The sequence below is a fragment of the Nyctibius grandis genome, chromosome 27 (assembly GCF_013368605.1).
Source record: "Nyctibius grandis isolate bNycGra1 chromosome 27, bNycGra1.pri, whole genome shotgun sequence".
Lineage (NCBI taxonomy): Eukaryota > Metazoa > Chordata > Aves > Nyctibiiformes > Nyctibiidae > Nyctibius > Nyctibius grandis.
Window position 1 is genome coordinate 6,723,646 of NC_090684.1, and position 23,829 is coordinate 6,747,474.

General features: G+C 59.4%; 2 protein-coding genes across 2 annotated transcripts in view; both read right to left on the minus strand.

The window, feature by feature from the left end:
• Nucleotides 1-884: 884 nt before the first annotated feature.
• Nucleotides 885-4,216, minus strand: ELF3 (E74 like ETS transcription factor 3). Its single transcript, XM_068419436.1, has 8 exons — nt 4,054-4,216; nt 3,103-3,324; nt 2,765-2,884; nt 2,553-2,672; nt 2,259-2,348; nt 1,529-1,645; nt 1,151-1,346; nt 885-1,005 (listed from the first exon to the last, which is right to left on the minus strand). Exons 1-8 carry the CDS (start codon nt 4,214-4,216, stop codon nt 885-887), a joined length of 1,149 nt encoding a protein of 382 aa, XP_068275537.1.
• Nucleotides 4,217-14,415: 10,199 nt separating this feature from the next.
• KIF21B (kinesin family member 21B) overlaps nt 14,416-23,829 on the minus strand; it is a 42,955-nt gene continuing 33,541 nt past the window's right edge. The window contains exons 24-35 of the mRNA XM_068419541.1: nt 23,530-23,587; nt 22,826-23,031; nt 22,265-22,339; nt 21,982-22,095; nt 21,258-21,296; nt 19,514-19,650; nt 19,027-19,207; nt 17,969-18,133; nt 17,322-17,439; nt 16,403-16,573; nt 15,733-15,932; nt 14,416-14,470 (exon numbers count right to left, since the gene is read on the minus strand). Of these exons, the coding sequence (XP_068275642.1) occupies nt 14,416-14,470; nt 15,733-15,932; nt 16,403-16,573; nt 17,322-17,439; nt 17,969-18,133; nt 19,027-19,207; nt 19,514-19,650; nt 21,258-21,296; nt 21,982-22,095; nt 22,265-22,339; nt 22,826-23,031; nt 23,530-23,587 (1,519 nt within the window). The remainder of the gene's footprint in view (nt 14,471-15,732; nt 15,933-16,402; nt 16,574-17,321; nt 17,440-17,968; nt 18,134-19,026; nt 19,208-19,513; nt 19,651-21,257; nt 21,297-21,981; nt 22,096-22,264; nt 22,340-22,825; nt 23,032-23,529; nt 23,588-23,829) is intronic.

Genomic DNA, 23,829 nt, shown 5'->3' on the forward strand with positions numbered 1-23,829 from the left:
GCCTGGCTGGGCTGGCATCCGCCTCCTGTGGCTGACACAGAGCCAGTCTGTGTGCCCGTGACATCGGTTCAGTCCAGCTGAGTGTCACCACCCGCCACAAGACACATGTGTGCCCCACAATGCACACTCTCACACGGCAACATCTTACTCATGAAAAAATATATCTGTACATTCATTCTGTGCCTTTTTTTAGGTCTTACATAAATTAGAAGCTACTTTTGGGGAAAAGGTATGTTTCTAGATACAAGCAGCCAGGCTGGAAATGCAGAGTGGCCCTGCTGTCCCAAGTCCTCTCTCCCCTGAGGTCTGTCCAGGGCCAGGTGAAGCTCCACAATGTTCTCATCTTCTCTCAGCAGATGCCACACTGAGAAGCTGCTGCACGGGGGGCCTCACCCTTCCAACGCAGAGCAAACAGGACGGCGGGCACCTTCAGCACGGCACGAGCAGGAGGACCCCATAGGTGGGACAAGGTCAGTCGGATCACAAGTGAGACAGTGGTGCTGCCCCTCAGCCCGGGCAGCAGGTGGGTGACAGCAGACCTGCTGGGCTCTCACTGCGGTGCCAGCTGCCACTCAAACTTCTCTCCCCCTTTGCGTTTCTCCAGGCTTTGAAACAGCCAAAGTCACCATGACTCCAGTTGGAGGTATAAATCCAGCGAGGGAAATAACGGTTTACAATAACCTACCAGAGCCAAAATATTAGCTTTAAACACCTCAGTGCCAGCAGTCACCAGCACGCACGAGCCTGCCTATGTGAGGGTCGGAGTTTCACACGCTGCACGGGGCAGCAGGTCCAGATACAGCCGCAGGCAAAGTTTCCTGCCAAGGAGCCCAGCTTGGGGCTGGCCCCAAGGGGCTTGTCAGACCCTGGCTCGTCCAGGACTTCTACAGCTCCTTGTTCCTGTTGAGCACCTCCTCCTCCTTCCAGCCGCTGGAGTTCTTCCCAAACTTGTACACCAGCCGTCGCCCATCGACTCTCTCCAGAATCTCTCGTTTGTAGTAATATCTGGAGGAGATGGAGCTGGAATCAGGGCTCTGGATGCAGCCCCACGTGCTGGGGAGCTGCTGTGGGGGGATCAAGGCTGAGCCTTGGTGGGTCTGACCCAGCCCTGTAGGGGAGGTCTCCCCTGGGGACAGGGAAGGGTACTCACCGCATGGCTCTGCTCAGCTTCTCGTAGGTCATGCTGCTGTTTTTCTTCTTCTGGCCCCAGAGCTGAGCCACCGCTTCTGAGCGCAGAAACTTGAAGACGCCCTCCCGTCGGTCCTCCCACTTCATCAGCCCCTCGTTCAGCTCGGGGTGGATCAGGATGTCCCGGATGAACTCCCACAGGTGGGTACCTCTTGGGGCTGGAAGAGGAGAGCAAGCTGTAGAGGAGGGAAGATCCTGCAGGTCCCTGCACTTTGGATCTCCCTAACCGCCCCCCTGCCAAGGGGCATGTCCAGCAGACACGGCCCTTCCTCCCCTCTCCCCGTCATGGAGCCAAGCTGGGAGAGGCAGCCCAAGCTCCCAGGCTGGAGGGTCCACTTACAGTGCTTGCTCTTCCGGCTCTCCAAGCAGTCTCTGCTCTCCTTGCTGAGTTTTCGGGGCCGTCCCCGTTTCCGCTTGCCGTGTTTGCTGTCCTCTTTCTTGCTCCCTGCAAAGCCATCTGTGCACACAGACAAGGGGACACGTTACGCTGTGCAGAGCCTGCTGGATTGCAGCTCCCTGGACACAGAGATGTCCTTCTCAGGAGCAGAAGCACAGGGGAGAGCTGGCTGGGGGTGGGAGAGATCAAGGGCTGCACCCTCTTTTCAAACCCAGGTACCAGGGAACCATCCCCCTGAGATCAAGGTCTCCCCGTTCCCTCCAGCCTCATCCCACTCTCATCCATGCCACCATGCTGTTCGTTCCCCAAAATCTTGCTGCTTCCTTGCATCCCCAGTATTCCCAGTACTATTGCCAGCTGGGATCAATACTGAACACAGCTTTCAGCGCCCAGGATCTTTGGCTGCAGCCTTCCCCCAGCTGCCCCCACCTACCCCTTCCCACCAAGCTCACTGCTGCCGTGGCTATCCCAGCTCTGCCCCAGAGCCTGCACCAACACTGTGCTCAATGGACAGAAACAGATCCAGGGCGCACAGAAAACCAGCCCCCTCCCTCCTTCCCAGTGTGAGGATGGATATTCAGGCGTTGTCCCTAAATCCTGGCCAGATGGGATGTGCTCTGCAGCTTCTGGAAGCGCCCAGGAGCCAGCCCTCCTCTCCCAGCAAACAACTCACCGTCAGGGAAGAGCTTTGCTTCCGTGGGGTCAAGATCGAGGTCACTTCCACCGGAGTCCTGGGAGTTGGGGCTGTGGGACATCACGGGCCCTGAGAGGCAAAGGGACAGGGCTCAGACCATCAGCTGCTGGCACCTGGAGAAGGTTCCTCCTGGCTTCTCCCCCTACCTCACCCCAGGCCCCCACATGCAGCCTGGTGCAAGACCCACACCCACCCTGGGCAGTGGGGCAGTTCCCCACTGATCTCCCAGACCAACGCAAGCGAAGGGAGATTTTTGCTGGGCAAAACACTGACCTGAGATATCGGAGCTGCCTGGGGACATGGCGCCAGGTAAGCAGGTAAAATCTGTGGAGAGGAAAGGGTTTGTGGGCTTCATGTCCTCCAGGGAGTCCTTGGCACAGGGATTTCCCAGCTCTGGAAGGGGCAGAGAAGGAAGAAGGGGTTAGTCCTGCCCACATCATCACGGTGTCCCTGGCGAAAAGGCTTGGCTGAAGCCCCTCTCTTACCCAGGTGGCTGGAGTTCAGGAAGGTCTCTTGGGAAGACGCATCCTCCTTTTCCAGCAAGTCAATGATCCAGTTCAGCTCGTCGGAGGCTGTGTGGGTGGGGGCACTGGGATTAGCAATGCCTATTCGGTACGGAGGGGAATGGTGCGTACTGGGAGCTGAGCCCAGCTCTGCCTGGACTCTGCTCTGTACCCCCATGTCCCCCCTCCCCAGGGCAACCTCCCCCAGGCAGCGCTCCGCAGTGACCGGGAAGCAGGGGCTCCTGGGCTGGTGGAGGGTGTCTCAGCCTCATGGTTTGAGCTGCCAGGCCTGGGGACGAAGGGGACATTGAGACACTCACTGATCTCGTGCAGGCGGTCGTAGAGCTCGTCCCCTAGGGGCCCAAAGATGAGGCGCATCTGGTCCCTGGTGCAGTGGCAGAGCGCGTGCCCGTCCATGTTGCAGCAGGAGAAGTCGATGGAGCTGGCGTCGTACTTGTTCTTCTCCACGTGGTAGCTGATCCACTCCAGCACCTGCACCTTGGTCCAGAAGTACGGGAGCTCACCAAACCACTCCGGCTTGTCTGCAAGGGATGGAGAGGGGGGGGCTCAGGGGCAGGACAGGGAGTGGGGCTCAGGGGCAGGGCGGCCGTGCCAGCGTCATGTGCCACACACAGGCTCCTGGCTGCCGCTGGGCACCGGGGCCGGTCCTGTGGCGATCACATGGCGCACAGCGGGCCTTGTGCTTGGAGGGTTATGGGACTAACAGGCACTTAGCACCTGCTCCCTGGTCACCTCGCTCTGCCCTGCTCCTGTCCCGGGAGACAGCAACGACCTGACTCTCCCCGCACTGTCTGTTCGGTGCCATTTATCCCACCGGTGCTGGGATCCGCCCTGGTCTGCTGGTGTGTTCCCTGCGCCTCCCCCAGGGCCATCCCATGATGGTCCCACTGGCGGAGTGGGACCCCACATCACCAGGACCGTACTTCCAAACTGCTCTCCTGGTGAGCCCTGGCAGCCCGTCCCTGGGATGTGCTGGGGGAGGAGGGCAATGGTTCCCTCAGCCCCCATATGCACCTGATGTGCTCCGAGCAGCCTTGTGCCACCCAGGGTCTCCCACAGCAACCTTTTAGCCAACACACCTCTGGGGAAACTGAGGCACGGTGGAAGCTGTTGACCTGCCCCAGGGGGACAAGGACCTTGCAATGCTCTTCCAAGCCAGCCACCCTGCCTTGCTGCTGCCTTGCGTGCTGGCTCCCCTGCGCAGCCACCACTGCTCCCCTGCGCAGCCACCACCGCTCCCCGGGTCCTACCTGTGCCCTGTGACAGGGGCTGGCTGGAGGGGAGGCTCAGCCCCAGGGTGCTGTCATCACCAAGGTGTCCCACCATGTCCAAGGTTGGCTGCACCTCGTCCGGCTGGTACATGGCGCTGATGTAGTTAGAGAAGATGTTGCTGATCTCGCAAGATCCCGCCATCAAGCTCTGTGCCGAGAGACGACAGTGAGTCCTGGCCTCGTGGAGGCAGGGGGGACCCCTGGGACCGGGCTGGGTGAGGCCGGTCTCTCCCTCCCTCCACCCATCGTCACCTCTCAGGTCACTTCTGCAGAAACATCCGCCCAGCACCCGCCAGACGGGGCTGGGGCCTGACTCACCCCCGCCCTGGGGCCACGAGTGAGGGAGGCTGAGCCGGAGCAAACTGGGGACACGGCGTCACCACCACCGTGCTTGCAGAAGAGCCCGGTCCCCGGCAGCCTGGCCTCGCCAGCCCCACTGGCAGCCAGCGCAAGGGGACAGCAAGCGGGTGGCTCGCAGGGAATGGTGTTGCGCAGCCCCTCCGTGGGGACGGGCGTTGCAGGGCACTCTCCAGCCCCACAGCGCAGTGGTGCTTGGGGCTGGCACAGCCTGCGGCCCCGCTGCAGGGACCCCGGTGCCGGCGGCTCCAGTCCTCTCAACCCGTCGCAAGAAGCACATCCCAGTAACTGCAGCCAGGAGGGGACCAAGCCCCTGCCTGGCCCTTGTGGAAGAGCCAAATCTTGCTGTTTGCTTGACAAAACTTGGGGGCCGGAGGGGGGGCCCTTCCAGACCACCAGACCCCCAAAAGGGCTGGCAGATGCAGTGGGAGAACAGGCGCGCAGCGAGCAAAGACCAAGCGCATCCCCCGGCAAGAGAGAAGATGCACGGGGAGGGGAGCAAAGCAGCGGTCCTGGGCTGGGGGGGACCTCAACAGGCCCCGGGCGAAAGAGCTTTGGTACCTTCTGCGACAGCAATCCCGAGAGCGGCAGCTAATCCAGAGAGCGGGGAGTGGAGACGGAGCGTGCCCTGCCCGGCTGCTAGCCACTGCTCATGGGCCCGGGGAGGCTGGTGCCGATGGGCAAGCCCTGCCTTCGCCTCCTCTTTTATAGCACGGGGCGGGTAATGCGATCTGGCGGCCTGAGGGGAATTCCAGCCCCAAAACGTTCATGCTCCCAGATCCAGGTGATTTGCATAATATGAACCACTGCGTCCCAGCCCAGCGCTGCCTTGCCGGGAAATCTGGGTTGGCCAGTTTAATCATTGCCAGAGCCCTTGCCCTGCCGGTGCCCAGAGTTTCACCCACACCGGCTTCGCGGGGTGTTTTCTTCGCTGCCGTTTGCCTGGCTCGTGTTTGTTTGCTCACAGCAGCAGGTTCACTCGGCTCCCGCTGCCAAGCAAACACACCCAGCATGGCCGGAGCGGGCCCCGGGGGCTGCGCATCCCTCCCTGGGGCTCTGCCCACGGCTAAGGGGACGGGAACGCTGCCCTGGGTGCCCACCCACCCGTGTGGCATCAACATCCCCTTGCCCCAGCACGGCCCCATACTGAGCGGGTGCTTGCACGGGGGCCTTGGGTGGGAGGACAGCTCGGTCGCTCCCCGCTCGGGCACAGGCCCAGCTCTCCCCACAAGGGAGAGGCAGGACCCAGCGGCCAAGCCAGGCAGATGCTGTGAGCGGGACGGGTGGACTGCACTGGGACGGAGCAGAGCCCAGGCAGTACTGCTGCTCGCTCTGTTAGGATGGGTTGATTTTTGCCTGGGGTGGGGGGAGGTCTGGGACAGGCTGCAGAGCTGTGACAGCCCGTTCCTAGCCATTTCGCAAGGGCCTGGCAAGGACACACACGTACACTCACACGTGCCAAGGGCAAGGCAGGGTTGTGGGGTGCACTGGGGGAATTACCTTCTGATGGCTCTTGCCCCTCTGGCTCTGGGGCAGGAGTTCTTGGGACCCTGGATGTGTCCATGCTGGTTTTAGCCCTGTGCTGGCAGAGGAGCCCAGGCCAGTCCAAGCCAACAACTTGTCACACATTTGCCCAGTGCTGGTACTTTTCCGAGCCAGCCACACATGCAAACCCAGGGCACCGTGTGAGCAGGGCAGACCCTGGCATCACACAGCCACCTCTAGGTCCTTGTCTCTTCAAACGGGTGCCTGGCAGCAAAACGTCTCATGTGACAACGTGGTGACAGACTGTCGCCAAACATGGATGCTCCACCTCGGCCCATGGGCCAGCAAGGGCAGGGTGGCTGTGTGCCCCGTCCCCCTTGTAACGTCACCCTGCTGCCATGCCGTGCCGTGGCCCCGGGGCAGGCAGGGCCGGCGTGCCAGCCAGGAGGCACCGAGTCACGCTAGCTGATCACCTGCCCCAGCTTCATTCCTCCGCGGCACAGTCACGAGTGCTGGGTGCTGCCGGGCCCTTTTGTTCCCTGGGCACGGCATCCCACAGGGACGTCCCCATGCCCGGGAGCAGCCCCTGCCATTGCTGCCATGGGGCAAGGCAAGACCACAGGGGAAAACACTGGTGCTGGGCAGACACGAGCCTTGAGCCTGTGTTCAGCTGGGAGCTGAGCCCAGAGCTCCACCATGCCGGGGGACCTGTCCACCTGGCTGGGCTTCCAGTGCTTGTGGTGAGAAACCTGCCCCTGGGGAAGATTTTTCCACCCACTGCTGAAATGCTGAATGTTTCTGGAGCAGAGTGGGACATGACAGTGCTCCGCCGTGCCCTGGGCCACAGGCCGAGGATGATGGGGAGGGCATGTAGCATTTAGGAGTCTCCTGCCCAAGCCCTGCCCAGCCCACCCACAGCTCTCCACCACCCCGGGGGATCTGATCAGATGCCTGATGGGGCTCTCTGGCATGGACCACATCGAGCATCTCCTTTCCCAGGTCTCCCCTCTCTGAGCACCCACAGCAGATCCCAGGGAAGTGCCGCGGCCCGTCCATGCACCTGGGCTATGACACCGATGGGAGAGGTGCCCTCAGTGGGTGACAGCCCCCAGCCCCTTACGTGTGTCTGATGTGCTGGGAGCCCTCTGGGTCCTCCTGGGCCCCAGCCTGCTCCCCTCCTTCCCCTTGTGTTTGGGAGCCAGGAAGCCAGCGGACCTCAGCAATCCTCCCCAACACCTTGCAGGCACCCTCTGGCTTTACTGACCTGGAGAAATGGCCTTCTTGCCCATCTGTCCAACTGATGTGCTGCAACCCAGGCCCTAAAACGGGCTGTGGGGAGAAGATCACAGTGGGAGACACTCCATGGAGATGCTGAGACATGGTGCTAGGAGCATGGTAGAGCATAAGCCTCTCCTGAGGTGTCCCCATGTGCTCCCCAGAGCCACAGGGCAGCAGCAAGCTTCTGGATGGTGCCCATGGGACCCTCCACTGCTAAAGAGAAGCCGCAGAACTGATGGGCTCAGGGTGTCTCCTCCTTGAGCCTGGGGATGAGTGGCAAAGGGCTGCCACAATCTCATCACCAGAACTTGTGGCTCCCAGGGATGTGTCCCTGCTGACCCCTTGCTGCTCGTCCAAGCTCCCAGGGCACCTTCAGGGATGTGGGGAGCATGGCACAGGGTGCTGCCAGCCCAGGCTTGGTGTCTTGCTGGAGCGAGAAAGAGGTGGTCGTGAGTTTGGAGTGGGTTGGTGACACGAGGTCCAGCAAGAAAACATGTCTGTGGTGCAGTGAGTGGCTGGGACACCAGGGAGAGGGATGCTACTGGTGTCACCTGCCCTGCTAGGAGTAATTGGACCTATGATACCCCCACAATTGTTGCCCCAGAGATCCTGTTTGCCCTGGCAGCACCATGGTGTGGCTGTGGGTAGAGGCTCACACCGCTATAAGCCATGACACAGGCTGAGGGTGACACGGGACGCGGTGCTGGGGACTGGCACAGCTCCAGGCACCGCCAGCCCTCCAGGGACACGGTTACGGCCAGACGGGCACTGCGCGCAGGACCAGCACTGCAGGGTGTGTTTTGAGCCTAGGGCCGGGGGTCCCCAGCTGTCGCCCTGTGGTGGCAGCAGGGTTGGGGTGCCCCATGCGGGGTGCAGGGTGCATGCCAGGAGGAACCGCATCCGGGGTGGTCCGTGCGGGCACAGCCCGTGGCTGGCTGCTCCCTGCTCAGCTGCTCCGTCCGACCAGTTTAACCAGTGCTGGCTGGCTGGGAAAGAGAAAGTGGAGGTTGCTGTGGCTGAGGCCCTGCCCTGCGGGGTTAGGGGTACGGCTCGCTGCCCCCCTCCCCACCCTGCAGCACCCAGGTCTGGGGCACGTTGGCTGCCCAGCGTCTTGCGGGGCACAGGCAGGTGCCAGCATCGGTCACCTCTGGGCGCCCAGCGGGCACCACACGCTGGCACAGGGGTCACCACACCCCTTCCTGCATCCCCCACCCCAGCATCCCCGCCTGGGCAGCCCGGGGAAGGGGGGGACCCTGCTGCCCCCAGCTCCAGCCTCTCTGCCGAGCCCCGGGCACCGCCGTCCCGCAGCCGCGGCTGCCACCTGCCGGCTGTCCCCAAGGCCACGGCTCCCCGTGCCCGGTGTCCTCAGGAGCCCGTGTCCCCCAGGACCCCAGACCCAGGAGAGCCGGAGTCCGGGGGCGTGTGACCGGGCAGGTCGCATCACCTGAGCCTCTGCCCCGCAGCACCTTTCCCCATCCCAGGGCTCTGCCAGCTTGGGGACCTGGGGACACCCCCGGGGGGTGATGCGATACTGCAGGGTTGAAGTTGCTGAAAAGGAGGCTCAGGGGAGACCTTCTCGCTCTCTACAACTGCCTGAAAGGAGGGTGTAACGAGGGGGGGGTCGGTCTCTTCTCCCAGGTAACAAGCGATAGAGCGAGAGGAAACAGCCTCAAGTTGCCCCAGGGGAGGTTTAGATTGGAGATCAGGGACAAATTCTTCCCCAAAAGGGTTGTCAAGCACTGGCACAGGCTGCCCAGGGCAGTGGTGGAGTCCCCATCCCTGGGGGGATTTAAAAGCCGTGTAGATGTGGTGCTGAGGGCCATGGGTTAGTGGTGACCTTGGCAGTGCTGGGTTAATGGTTGGACTCGATGATCTTAAAGGTCCTTTCCAACCAAAACGATTCTGTGATGCTCTGACTTCTGAAGCTGTTGGCTGCCACTCTGGCTTGGGACCACCTGGTTGGAGCCCTTCCTCCCCTCCTCCTCACCAGGGTCTGTGCTTTCTCCACCTCCGCCCCTTAAGTTTCCCCCCAGCTGCCTGAGGACTCAGAAAGATGCAGGTCACCTTCCCTCAACACACAGTAGGGCCAGAAAGGCTGGAGCGGCATCACTTCACCCAACCTTTTCCCCCCAGGTGCATCAGGACGGGACGGGTGGTTCCTGGCTGTGCTCTTCCCCTCTTCAAAGCCATCTCCACTCCGTCACTTTGTTTCAGTCCATTGTTTTATTTGTGGAGACAAAAAGGCAAGGAACAAACACAGCCATTGAAAAAACATGTACATCATGAGACCGAAATAACTTACACTATTTACAGGAACACATCGAGGTATAAAATCTACGTACACACCTTGTCCTCTGACAAACCCAGACCGCAGGGCTGGGCTTCACGACCCAGCAGAGAAAAAAAAAAAAAGCCTTCACAAGAGTTGGCCTCTAGAAAACAGCTCCGAGCAAGAAAAGGCACCTGCTGTTTGCGATCCTTGTGCAGTGGGAAGGGGTGACAGAGCAGGCGACGCGATGCTGCAGCTGCCCGAGCCCTGCCACGGGGCTGGGCCCGAGGGTGGTCCCAGGACGTGGGGGATGTGGAGCAGCACGCAAGTACCAGGGGCAGAGCTGTTATGGATGAGGGGACAAGCGCCCCGGGGCAGGAGGAAGGCTGTGCTTTTCTGGGGGTGAGGCCCAGGAGACAGGGGTTGGGGCTGTGCTGGACTCCCTCCCAGTTACAGCTGGAGCCCCATGCAGCACGTGGAGGGGCCAAGGGTCTCCTTCCCTCCCCAGGAGGGTGAAGGGGGCTCAGGGAGGCTGTGCAGGCTGCAGGATGGAGCAAAGCTCTGGTGAACTTGCTGAAAAGCAAGTGGGAGCCCTGTGCTCTGCAGGGATCATACCTGGACCCCATCCAGCATGGGACAGGGGAAGGACTGGGACAGGGGCACTGGGAGAGCACCCTGGGGAGCAGGCACTGGTTCTGCAGAACCAAGGCAGGAGGCAGCATCCGAGACCCCCAAAGCTTGGGGGTGCTGGGGAGGGACAACGTACCTGGGGAGGACAGGACCCTGGTGCTCCAGCTCCTCGCAGCTGGTCAGACCGCGAGATGAAGCACCAGCCTGTCCTTTTGTGCCGAAGAGCTGTGGGTGCCGGGGAGGGGGCAGTGCCCAGGCTCCCTGGGGGAACTCACAGTGGTTTGAGGGCCCAGTGCTTTTGGGCTCCTGGGTCATCTCCATCCCTTGTGTGCAAAGCTCAGCTCTGGCTCAGCAGAGGCTGGAGCTGGCCCCGTGTGCTGGAGGGAGGAGACGCACGGAGCAGGAGCCAGGGCCCCAGGGACAAAAGCACCACCCAGCGATCTGAGTAAGGGAGGGACCTCTCTGGACTGCAGGTATCATCACACCCTTGGCACAAACCAAGGCACCCAAGGGCGAAGTAAAACGAGGTGTGTGGTGCGAAGGCAGCTCCAAACTGTCCCTGTGATGGAGGGGCTGGCAGAGGGGCTCAGAGGCCACAAGAAGGGACGTAAGCTACGCAGCAGTGCAAGTCCTGAGCCCCGAGAGCTCCCAGCACAGTGCAAAAACAGCTCACCCGCTTCCTCTGGCAGGCAAACGGCCCTCACTGTCATCCCCAGCCCCACCTCCACTTCGGTTGTCCAAGCCCACAGCCCCAGCCTGAGCTCTGAAGGACCAGAGTCCACCCTTGCTTGACCACCTGCATGTTGCAACCTTGTGCTTTAGTGTTTGGGGGAACCTGCCCCACCAGACTGACAGTGTGGCTCAGACCTGCGAGCCCCTTCCCAAACCCCACTGTGCCAGGGGAGTGGGGATACGGCCCTGTGTCTGCTCCTCAGCCCCAAGTAGGGGCTAATCTAGGGGCTCCAGGGTTACCCTGGTTTCTGTTCAGTGCCTGGGACAGGATCAGATTCAACTACATTTTGGGGGTGAAAAAAAATCAAACACCACACACGAGCATCAGCTTCTCTCACAGACCACCCCCAGCCTGGACAGAGGCTTTTACAGCACCAGTTCCCTGCTGCTCCAGGCTGCCGACAAATTACAGAAGGCTCTGGAAAACAGGGACTAGGACCAGCCCATTCCAGTGATGTGCTTTGCACGGATGTTTCCCAGACAAGAAGGGCTTCATTGCCCCCACAGAGAATATCCGTGAGAGCAGAGGCAGGAATACAGCCTGAGCTGAGCCTTTCGGAGGTCCCTTTCCATCCTTTGAAGGGACAAGAGGGACCACCTCCAGGCTGCACATCAACCCAATAACTAACGGCAACAACGCCGAGCCTCAGTCCAAGCATCCCACCAGCAACAGGAGCAAAATCTCAGTGTTGCAACTCAGCTGGGGGATCCCACTGCAAAGGTGAGAGCTGGGAGCTCAGGGGAGAGCAGGATGCTGGTCCCGCTGCGCTGCCCGGGAGGAGGCAGGGAGGGGGACACAGGAGGTGGCAGGGAGGGGGACACAGGAGGTGGCTCAGACATGCAGCGAGGTGGGGGTGAGGCCACGTGTCCCCAGGATGAATTCAAGTGTCAAAATCATAACAATAGCAATAATTAAGAGAAGAAAAAACCGAAAAACACGAACTCCCCCACCCCATCCCCAAAACGAAACTCAATGACGAAAGCACCCAGCTTGCACCGTGAGGTAGCTAAACCAGATCAACACCCTAGAAAAGCTCTCCTGCATGGGAAACGCCACCCATATGGATACTAAGACGTGTACACAGACACACACACACGCACACACACACACAGAGCTATGGGATCACAGTCACCCCTCGTTTTAAAGACCCCCCCTCTCTGGACGCTTGCTGCTGTGCTGCAGTACCCAGCTCCCTCCCACCCGCAGGCTGCGAGAGCTTTGAAGCCCCTCGATGTGCTGCAAGGTGGATGCTCAGCATCATCCAGGATCGGCCACTCAGCCCTGGGAAATTAAGCAGGCACTTGCAGCCTGCACACAGGAAGAAACTGGTGGTGAAAGGCAGGGCAGGTGTGACCCCAAGCCCCACAAGAGCAGGTCCCTTCACCGCCTTCAGCAGGGAGCAGCGAGAGGTTTCAGGTCAGGCACTGGCAGATCTTGGTGCAGACACCGATGCATGTGGTGCACCTGGCTACAGACAGCCTCCGGCCAAGCAAAGGTTAAACCAGCTGAGGAATGAGCAGGGAAACCCTCTCCAAGACACCCTTGGAGGGTAACGCCTCCTCCAGCCCCCCACATCTGTGCGTTATGCTGTGCACAGGTGCCTTGTGCATTTTTGTTTGCCCCCTCCGCTCCAGCCCAGAGCTGCCAGTGCTGGCACCGCTTCTCCACCAGCAGAAGGGCTCCTCGCCTCGATGCAGCCGCTGGTCCCGGGCTGTGCAAGGCTCAGCCAAAATGACAAGGGACCGGTCACTGTCCTGGGCAGGGTCACACCCACACACGCAAAAAATCCCCATCAAATCAATAGAGATGCTCCTGCTTTTCAGGATGCGGAGCAATTCCAACGTTCCACCTGGAATAGTTTTAACGAGGGCTGGTGGCAAATGACCTGGGGCTGGTCTGCGAGTCACCATGGTTGGACAAAGCAGAGGGAAAATGGTCTGTGCTTTATGGGGCAGGTCCTGGAGCTCCTGGCCTCTGAGATCCCAGTTCAGTGCTGGTGGGATCACGTGGAGAAATCCTTAAATTTGAGTTCAAACGCTGCTTCTTCTGTGACAGAGGGGAAGTGAGAGCATGTGAGGCAAAAGCCCCACTCCTGGGGTCCTTGGCCATCCCACAACAAACCCTGCCTGGCTCGGGTCAGGACAGAGCAGGGGATGGTCCAAGGAGCCATGGGAGGGATGGAGGAAGACTCCAGTCTGAGACCAGGGCCTTGCCAGCCCCTTGCACAGGAGAGAGGGAGGAGGGAGCCTGGAGAAGCTGCGTCCTTGGGGACACACTCCTGGACGGAGCCCCCAGCCTTTCATGGAGGTTGGATTGTGCAAGATCATCCACTGCAGGATTGCCCTTCAAGCGTGGGATGAATCAGGGGACTTGTGCGAGACCAGTGTGTGCAACCCCTTCTTTACCCCGCTCCCATCAGAGCCGGCTCCATCCTGGCCCAAACTCCAGCTGCTCCTTGCCTCACTGGGCCATCTCCGGCTCCCAGATCCATGGGGGCCAACGGGCCAAACGTGAGCTAGCCCCCTTCTGGCAGAAGGCTGAGAGCAGAGCCTGGCGGAAGGAGTTACAGCTTCCAGCTTCCAGCTCCAGTGATGGCAACACAAGATGGCCCACAGGGGTGGGGGTGACAAATCCAGCCTTGGCTTCTTTGCCCTGTAACCTCCATTCTTGCTTCATTTCTCCATCTCAAGGGGGTTAACGCGCTGCAGGAACCAACCACAAAAACCCTGCTGAGGTGCAAGTTGTCAAGAGCAGGGCTAAACAGCCCTTCCCTTCCCCACTGCAGAGCAAGGTGGGCACCGGGGAAGAGCCCAAGAGCCGTGGGTCAGCTGAGTTTACAACTGGGGTTTGGAGAATGTCCAAGTGAACTGCAGAAGGTTTGTCTGGAAGCTGCCCAATGGAGATCCTCCCAGGCTTGCCATGCCTCCACGGCTGGGACATGGCAATGGAGCTCAGAGGTGCACACCTCTAGTCGCTGGAGACAGGTAGACAGAAGATGGGGAATGATGGGACTACCTCGAAATCCTTCTGCAGACCCCTCAGAGCAGAAAGGCTGTCCCACAAGTAATGTCTCCAAAGAAGCAGCCCCTCTATGCTGTGGTCCTGGCCAGCAGACAACCAAACATCCTCATGGCCGTGGAGTGGAAAAAGACTCCTGCAGGAACCAGCCCTGGAGCCAACAGGAACAGAAGCAGCACATCATGGTGGAGGCCACATGAACCCACAGTGGCAGGAGGGAACTGGGTATCTCTGAGAAGAGGCCAAGGAGCTCTAACCCCCAGAAGTCCCAGCAGGCGTTTGCAGCAGGGTGAGTGAGAAGAGAGACAAAACATTTCCTGGTCACTGGAAAAACCATCAAGGAACCTCAGCAGGCGGGAAGGTGGAGCTGATGGTGCCCCATGGAGCTGCCTCCTCGCAGGAGCTGGCAGTGCTCAAAGTACCAGATGGGACACCGTCCACCCCATTGGGTCAGGCACAAACAAATCCCTGTCCCTGGGCTGAGCTCCTGTAGATGACAGGGTCTTGATAGCAAGGGAGAGGTACCCTGACCTTCACCCTCCTGTCATGTCTTCCAGTCTTTTTGCAGTTCCTAGTTCGACCCCGCGGGTAACCTCCTCCCACTCCAGAGCTTCACTGTCAAGTCGCTGAGAAACAAAGGTGAGAGGGATGGCGTGACCCGGGGGTTCCCGCAGGAGGCACTGCGAGGAGGAACGCTGCCCACCCCCAGCCCATGGCAGCATGCAGCCCACAAGACTCCCAGGCTCTTTTCTCTTGGCAGGAGGTTGCCCAATCCGTTTTGGGGAGCAGGCAAGCCCAGTGGGGCTCAGCCTCCAGCTCACCCCACTGGCAGCAACTGGGGACAAGGGGAAACGGTGACGTCCAGGGCTGACCCCAACAACAGGACTCCTGCACCCCTTGGATGAGCTCTAACTACGTCAAAAGCAGTGACACCGCAGGGAGCTGCTGTGCTTGGTCTCCCCAGGGCATGGGCTGCTTCAGGTGTGGCTGCTGACTGCAGCCCCACCATCCGTGCAAGCCATGGCTTCCATGGAGCTGCCACAGTAGATGTGGGCACACAGCAAGGGGAAAAAAAAAACCAAAACAACCCAAAACAACGCGGGGGTATGGCTGGGACAAAGGGGCAAGTGACTTCTAGCAAAGATCTATCAAGTGGGGGAAAAACGCAAAATAGTTTCATACCGTGAAGAAGCAGCTCAGACCAGAGAGACAGAAAGAAAAAGAGAGAGAGAGGAGCAAAAGCAAGTGACAGAGAGAAAGACAGAGGGAGAAAGAGATGGAGAGAAAGAGAAAAGGAAAGAAAAGACAGAAGAAGAGTGCATGAGCACAAGAGTCAAAGAGCAGGAGGGTCAAGGCAGACTAGTAGCACGGCCCTTTATGGCAAGGACGCGTCGTGGAAGGCAAGGGGTGAGCCCAGGCACGTAATTCCATAACTTTACCCGGCAGTCACTGTGGCACAGATGGGAGGTGGGGAGGAGGAGAGACAGAGAGACAGAGAAAAAGGAAGGGGAAAAGGGACATGGTCGAAAAGAGAGTATCAGAGTCTTGCTGCCAAAGAGCTCCCCGAGAGCAGCAGAGGATGCCCAGCCCCAGGGGAGTGGGGTCCCTGCATGTGGGATAACCCGGGGCATCACGGGAGCGTGGGCAGGGGACGGCCGGGGGAACAGCTCCTGGCAGGTCAGCGGGTGGGCCGTGTCCCGGGGCAGGCTCAGGTCAGGAAGATGAGATGAAGGAGTGCGGGGACTAGAAAGCTGCGAGACTCCCCCCTTCCCTCCCTCTCTGCTCCCTGTCCACTCAGCGCAAGCCCCCCCAGGCCCGGGGATGACAGGTCAGCCCAGGAGTCTCCCACCTCCCGGGGGCTCTGGGGAGCAGAAAGCCTGGGGCTCACCTGGAGGCGGTGAAGATGTGCTTTGAGTTGGTGCAGATGGCGTTGATGGGGCTGTCGTGCCCTTTGATCTCCCCAACCGGGGTGAAGGTGTCCACGTTCCAGACTTTGATCACACCTCCTCGGCAGGCACTCAGCACCATGGGGCGGCCGGGGATGAAGGCCAGGGCACACACCCAGTCTTTGTGGGCATTGGGGATTTGCTGTAGGTAGAAGCCCAGAGCAGAGATCATGACCAACCTCATCTGCAGCACCACCACCAGCCCCATGCACCCAACCTGGGAGTTTCAGATCCTCACTGTCACCCTGGAGCTGATCTGGATGGTGGGTTTAGTGATGCAAAGTTAGGAGGCCAAGGGGATGGATTCAAAAGTCAGGGCTTGGTTTGGCCCCTGGGCAGGAGACAACAATCCTGTCTTCGGAGAGGGACACATCACCTGGCACTGCAATTGATGCTGCAGCCTGTGTGCCATGGGGAGCTGGCAATCCTGAGTGCAAACTTACGGGGGTACAGAGGCACCTTGCATGGGCACTGCCAGATTCCCAGGAATGGGAGTGCCCTCCCTGGTTAGCTCAGTGCAGGACACTGGCACCAGGTCCCCAGACCCCCAGCAGCAATACTCCTCTGCCCCACATTACCCCCAGGACCTGTGCTGTATGCTCCCCTCCAGACCTGGATGAGTTCCTGCTGCTCCAGATCCCACTTCTTTATGCCATTGTCCCTGGAGCCGCTGAAGAGGACGTCGCCCTGGATGGCCAAGCACTCGATGCCGTCGTAGTGAGGGGGCTCAAAGTTGTGAGTGGGGCCAATGTTGCCCACCATGCCCTCAGCAATCTCAAACACCTGGCAGAAAAACAGTGGGTGAGAGTCCCCAGACAGCACTGGAAACTGAGGTGACCCTCTTTTGGAGAACTTGGCCGTCACCCTCTGTTTTCTAAGCTCAGGGAACCCAGAGTGACGCTGGAAAGGAAAGCGGGCATTGGCCAGTGGAGGCTTTTTTGGGGGTGAGATCTTGTCAGGAGTCCTGCCACCATCAGGGGAGGTCTGCCACCAGACACAGCCCCCATTCTGCTGCATTTTACTCATGGTGACATCCATGAAACAAGCTAAGAGCTTGCCACTGTCAGAAGAGTGGGATCCTACCTCCCTCATCATCTCACCATCCCTCTTCACTCCCCTGGGGCCAGCTCCAATTCAACCTGCTAAAAAGCAGCAAAAAAACAAAAAGGGAGGGGCAAGCTCTTGCTGTGCTGGAGCTGTGACGCAGCAGGCACAAAGCATCTGTATCGGGGAGGAGAAGCGAGCAGAACAGGGCGAGCTGCTAATCTGGGTCAGCCATAACACACAAATACCAGCCACAAAGCCCAAGGGATGAGAGAGATGCAAATCCATCTCCAAAGGCGCATTTGTATTGTAAACCAAGCGAAAGGCAAGATTTGGGGTGAGGAGATGATACGCAAAAGCCTCACACACAGAGGTGAAAACAGAAATCTGGGCTCAGATTTCAGGAGGAGAGAAGAGACCTGAGGGGTTTCCAACATCTGGGCTTTTCTATGGGACACAGGGCTCTGCACTCCAAGGAGGAGAGTACCTTGACATAGTGATCTTTGGAGCCTGTGACCACCAGGTCGTGGTTGTTCGCCGTCTGGTTTACCGTGAGGCACATCACAGGCCCGATGTGGCCACTCAGCTTCCCGATGGGCTGCAACCTGAGTTCAACAACATGGGTCAGCCAACCCCTCCCCAGGTGCCGAAGCTCCTCCAAGGGGCTCTCCCAGGCAGAGACCCCCACAGCCCAGGAGGGGTTGGTCCCCTTCAGGATTGTGAGCAGGGACACCTCTCTTTCCAGTGATGCCGGGGGAGGAAGGCAGCCTCGGGGCATGACAACACTTGGCTACACAGCCCAGGCTGCAGCAAGGGCTCAGCAGCCCAGTGCCCACCTGGCAGGGAGTGGGGCAAGGGATAGACCAGGGGGGTACTGCTGCTCATCCCACATGTCTTTCCCCTTCTAAGTTCTGCCCAGTTCACGGACAAAACCCCCACCCAAGTAGCTCCATTGCTGCTCATCACCCCTTGGGTCCCCTAGGAAAGGGTCCTAAAAGTCCTTATTCCAGCCAACTTCCATTGCTAAAAAGGCTTTCCCTTTCCCTGGGGGCTGTCATTTCAGGCCCCTCTGAGCAGACAGTGTCCATTCATCATCCACAAGCTGTCCTGCCCACCCCAGCACTGCCCCCTCACCTGCTCAGCTCCCAGATGCGGACGGAGTTACCAGTGGCAGCATAGAGCATGGTGCCAGTGGGGTTGAGGGCAATCTGGTTGATCTGGTGCTCCCCCTGCACACTGGTGACAGTGCGGGTGGTGGTCCCAGCACACGCGTCCCCAGAGATCACCTGTCCAGAAGATCTAAGGGAGAGAGAGATCAAGGGGGGAGGATGAGCAGAGATCAGAGCCACCGAGGCCCCACTGAGGAACTGCACGGGGCTGTTGGCTCCAGGCTGGCACAGGCGGGTCCCACATCAGGGAAAGGCCATAGAGGTACCACCGTCTCTCTGGCCACTGTGAGGTCAACAAGACCTCTGTCCCCTAGGCCAGTGCCCTGCTTGCAGAGGGAGCCAAGGCTGTCGGGTGTGTGCATGACATGGAGCATCCTGCCCTGGTTTCCATTTGAGGGCTGCTCTTGTCTCCTCCATTCCTCTTTGCTTCCTGCAGGAATGGCTGGCTAGTGCTGGCAGCCAGCACAGGGAGGCAGAGGTATTTGTCCTCTGCACCAGGGGAGAAGAACCTCCAGGCCAAGGCAGATGAGCTGAGGCTGGATGGAGAAAGAAGCTCTACACTGGGGTGAGCTGGTAACCCTGGCCTGCCATACTCTCCTAACATTGGAGCTCTGCTCCAGACTAGCAGACCACAGCTATAGCCTGTCCCATGCTCCTTTCTAGTCCTCAAACTCTGATCTGAATTTCCCACTGGACAGCCTACGATTTACTCAGCCATGATGCTGTTAGGGGCTGTGCCTCCTCTTCAGAGCTGCTGCCTCTCTTGGCCACCCCCAGAAGTAGCTGCAAATCTCTTCAAAGCTCTTTACCCTGAGCCTTCACTGCAGGAGGGCCCCACGGGTCCCCTTAACCCAAGCTCTCTCCCAGCCTCCCTGTTCACTAAGGATGCAGCACTGCAAACTGGCACTAAAGCAGCTGGTACTTGGCCCTGTCCCCAACCCCAGTAGGTCCTGGGTCTTCTGCAAAGCCAGAGGTGCCCAGAGTGCCCGGGGTCCCCCACAGCTGCTCCCGCCTACCACGTACGTGAGGGTGCGGATGCACCGGGCCGAGTCCCGGATGTCCCACACTTTGATGTACGACGTGGACACGGTGAACACCAGCCCCGTGTGGCTGCAGTACTTGATGGAAACCACGTTGTTTGGGTGACCTTTGAGGGATGCAATTTCTTGGCCCGTCACCAGGTTCCACATTTTGCAGCTCCGGTCTGCGGAAGGAGGAACATGCCCAAGAGCGTCAAGCTGGGGTGAGGGGTCTCCCTCTGAGGGCATGGTGACTTGGGGGCAATACCCCTCCTGAGCATTCCCTCCCCCCATCCACAGGGCCAGGGGAAAGGAGCCAGCCAGCCCCAGCACTGCGGCAGTGCAGGGTCAGGCTCAACGTGAGGACAGGAAAGGAACCCAGGAGTGACCATCCCCGTGGTGCCCAGCACTTCACCTATTCCCCTGTGCCGACCTGCTCCTGGAGTGTCTGCAGGCCAGCCACCCCCACGTCCTCTCTGTCCACCACGCACCTTTGGACCCAGTGAAAAGCAGCTCGTCGGTGGCATCCAGGCAGAGCACAGGCTTGGTGTGTCCTTCTGCCACGGAGACGCACTGCAGCGGGGCTGTCCGGGCATTCTTGGTGCCACCCACCGGGTTAATGATGCCCCTTGCATGGGAAAGAAAGAATAAAGCATGGTGGGGTGTGTGTGGAAAGGCACCACACTACACAGTCCCACGGGAATGGGAGAGCAAGAGGTGCCTCACTCCAAGCATCTCCCACTGCCTGGCAGTGCGATGGGCCCCTCGGTCCGAACCCAGCGTGTCTGAGCAAAGCTCTTCATGGAAACACCAGGAATCTCCCCAGGAGCAGCCCCTGCCTACCCGCTCTGCCCCAGTAACACAGACTGGGAAAGGGGGAGCTGCCCAGTGGCCTCTGCTCTCCTGATGAACCTCTCACGCCTGGCCAGCACAGACCCAAGGAGTGAGGAGACCCAGCTCATCAGTCCTCAGGTCAGTTTGCGACAAACTGCACCTTCTCCAGCCTGAAGCTCTGCTGGGGTAAGTGTTTCAGGGTACCAATATCCAGCACCCCAGTTCCTTGGAGGCTGTCAGCCTGTGCCTGGAGACATTTGGAGACAGGGCCCCGCTCCTTTATGTAAGATCACAAGGGTGACAAAGGACAGCAGTGGCATTTGCACCCAGCGTCCCTATCGCAATGGCTGTGGAAGCTCTGAACCCACCACTGGCTCTGGGCAGGAGAGGACCTGTCCCTGCCAAACCTTCCTCCAAGGGACACTCGCTGCCTGTGCCTCTGGACACAGCATCTGGCAATCCCCTCCACTTTAGCACTGCTCAGGGTGCTGAGGGCCACCAAGAGTTCTGCCCAGCTGGCATCCCAAAGCACAGCCTCCCCGCGGCCGTGGGGCCTGGGGCTGTGCTAGTCTCTTCTTATAGGCAGGGAAACTGAGGCACTGGACTGGAGAAGGGCAGACCCGAGGCCACGTAAGGTTTGCACTAGTCATGAGGACAAACACAGGCTCGTTAATTTGGGTTTGGAAATCACATGCACGTGATCTTTCCTTCTCAGGTAGTAGCTGCACTTACAAACCCAAATTAAACAGCCCTCCCCTGACCCCTGGTGTTGCCACCAGTCTCGAGGTGACACTGAATCGAAACGGAAAACCCAGCTCCTCGGGGTGAGATGTTATTGATGGACTTTGGTTGTGGATCACCTTAACCCCAAGGCTGAGCTCTGCACTACAACCTGACTTGGTTTCTTCGGGAAAGAGATCTACCCACCCACAACCCAGCACCAAGGAAGCACAACCAGGCGTGGGGAGATATTTCCCTGGAAGATGCTTGCAAGAAGGACACACAGGGAGTGCCCAGGGTTGCTTGCCCCCTTCCCCAGCATCACACTGTCCTGCTGGAGAGCTTGGGGACAGGACGGGGCACGGTGGCATCATGCTGACAAGAACCCATCAGAGATGGAGGAGAACATGCTGCCACCCCAAAACAGCCAGTGCCCATAGGTGTGCCCAGCGCCACGTTTCCAAGGGCTGGATCAGAGCAGGTACGGTTCAAACTTGCAACCGAGGGGACAGTGTCAGACACTGGAGGTGGCATGCCAGGAGGGGACAGCACACACAAGCTGGGAGGTCGGGGAGAGCTGCAAGGTGCAGGTGGAGCGTGCAGGGACAAGGGAGAGCAGACTTGGGAGACAGAGAGGAGGAGGAGAGGAGGAAGGGATAATAAATAGAAAGTTGTCTATACCTCAGCACCTCCGAGACAGAGGAATCGCTGTCATCAGACCTAGGGGCAGAAAATTAGCAGGATTATGGGAGAGAAAACCCAGAGTAGAAGAGGCAGCAGAGGAGTCAGAGATGGAGGATTGTTATTGCATCCAAGCCAGTGTAGGAGAGAGAGAAGGAGGAAATGAGAGAGGGAGAAAGAGAAGCACACGTGGAGAACCAGGGGAGAGGGCAGAGGAGCAGGAGAGCATGTGAGGATCAGACAGCAGGTCTCCATCAGGGAACGTCAGCGCTGCGAGCAATGCTCCAAGACGAGGGCAGCTGCCCAGACTCCTGCAGGGTGAGGCTGGAGCAGCATTTGTGGGCTGGTGCCAGTCCTTCAGCTTCCTGTGAGCCCCCATCCCACCTCACCCCATCCTGCTCCATAGCCTTTTCCAGTGATCCAAGCCTGGCACCGCCGTGTCTCCAAGTAAGGCTTAGCCAGAGGCCAGGACTACAAGCTCCTGCAGGCGGCCAGCTCGGAGGGGACACACAGCAGGCAGGACAGGGCAAGGGTCCAGCATGGCCCTTGCAGAGCATCTGCTCTCTCATGGGGAGGATCAGGGAGTGAAAATGGTGGCAGGAAGCTGGCTGGAAACTCCCCAGATCCTGTGCTTCTACACCCCACCATGGGACCCGGTACGTGCCATTCGCTGTTACGGTATGGGTCCCTCTCCCTCAGACCCTCCCACCACACCAGGACTTACTTATCCAAGGCAGACCCCTGGCTCTGGTTGCTCGTGAGACGAGAGAAGACATTGCGGTCGTTGCGTGGACGGGTGGGTGGGGATGAGGGAGGCGTGAAGCCAACATCTGGAGGCCTGAGCCAGGAAGGATTAGAGGGACACGTGAATTGGGAATTGCTCCCCTGGCAGCTACCTGGCACACCAGGGTCCAGCAAGAGCTGCCCAGGCAGTATCTCTCCCCACTTGCCTAGGCCACCCAGCCTCTCCCTGCCCAGGTGGCCATTTCTCCAGCTCCCAAGCTCACCTGGCAGGTTGCCCACGGTCATAGGATTTCCTTCTCGTCAGAGGCGAAGTGTCCGAGCCACGAGATTGCCTGGGACTAAAGCAAGTGAAACAGAGCACAGTGGGTGCCTGCCCTCCCTGATGGGATCCCTCCATGCTGAACACCCATGTCCTTCCCCAGCAGAGCAAAGGAGAAGCTGGGCTGCCCTGGAGTCACAATCACAAGATCAGAGGATGCCTCAAGTCATCTCATGAGCGCAGAGGCTTTTGGCAACCCAAGAAGCCTCCAAGAAGGCCGATAACCCAGGGCAGCGAGCCAGGGACCCTCACATGCCCCCCTTCCTTCCCTCCTCCTGGAGAACCCATCTCTCCATCTGCAGAGGATACCAAGATACTCCCAGACACTCTCCAAGACAACGCTAGAGAAATCCACCACTCCTTGCTGCAGACAAGCCTGGATAGATGCAGAATTGGTCTCACCGTCACCGCTCTGCAACACCACAGACAGGGCACAGCTTCCCACCTGCTGGCCCATGCCTCCATGAGCCTCCCAACGCCCTCAGACCCATCACCCCATGCTCACAAGGTGCTTCCTCTCGTGGGCAGGCTGATGGTGCGCGACACCTTCTCCTTGTAAGAGGGGTCTCGGATGGAGAAGCTGATCCCATCCTCTTTGATCTCCATGAGGGATGCCAAGGACTTGGTGATGTTCTTGGTGGAGACGTCCAGCGTGGGTCCTAGGCACTCAGCCGACACTGCCTTCATCTGCCCTGAGAGCTTGGGTTCTCCCTAGAGCAGGGCAGAGGGTTCAGGGACAGGCAGCACGAGGGGAGGACAGCGGGAGCAGCCAGAGAGCTGTGGGGTGAAGCAGCTCGTGTTCTCTGGCCACAGGAGGTTGAGTTCCCCCTTGCATCGTGTTGGGATGCCCATCACAGTGCCGGCTCTCCATACTCTAAGGAAATGTGCAGAACAACAGCTTTCCTCCACCTTTGCCCACAATGGATGCAGCACTGCACAGGGACCTCCTTGGTGCTCACTCACATCTGGAGGGTATTGGCTGGTGAGGTGAATGTTTCCCAAGTCTCTGGTGCTTCAGAGGACCATGAGACCTGAGTTCCACCTCGCCTAGAGCTGACCCCACCCAGAGACCAGCCATACTGCCTTATGCCAAGCCTAGCTCTCCAAGGGTCAGACTATGGAGCAAAGGCCTGGAGCATCCTTAACAATGTGCCTCTCCATCTCTCCTCCTGCTCCCTGTGATGGGGCCACACATAAATGCCAACTAACCTTGAACTTGAAGTCATCCTGGCTTGCTGAGCCCTTCATGGTGAAAGACTGAGAGATGCTGCAAGGAAACGGGAGCAAAGATGGATCTTCAGTGCCAAACCTCTTTCAGAGAGCCGGTTGACAGCAGCCCACCAGACTCCTTGGGTCACCCCCTGCTCCCCAGCACCCTGTCTCCAAGGGATGACCTAGTCTTCACTCCCTGCTAGTGTCTAAGAGACATCTCTGCTCCCCTCCCTGAGGGCTGGGCACCACAGGAAAGCTTAGGTGAGACTTTGTTCATCCGTGTCTACCTGCAAGGTT

Excerpts from the sequence above, each read along its gene's own strand:
- ELF3 (XM_068419436.1), bottom strand. The coding sequence starts at position 4,216 with ATGGCGGGATCTTGCGAGATCAGCAACATCTTCTCTAACTACATCAGC. Across the intron at positions 2,885-3,102 it reads CGACCGCCTGCACGAGATCA|GCATTGCTAATCCCAGTGCC; the intron begins GTGAGTGTCTCA and ends CGTACCGAATAG. Across the intron at positions 1,646-2,258 it reads AGCAAAGCTCTTCCCTGACG|ATGGCTTTGCAGGGAGCAAG; the intron begins GTGAGTTGTTTG and ends CTGTGTGCACAG.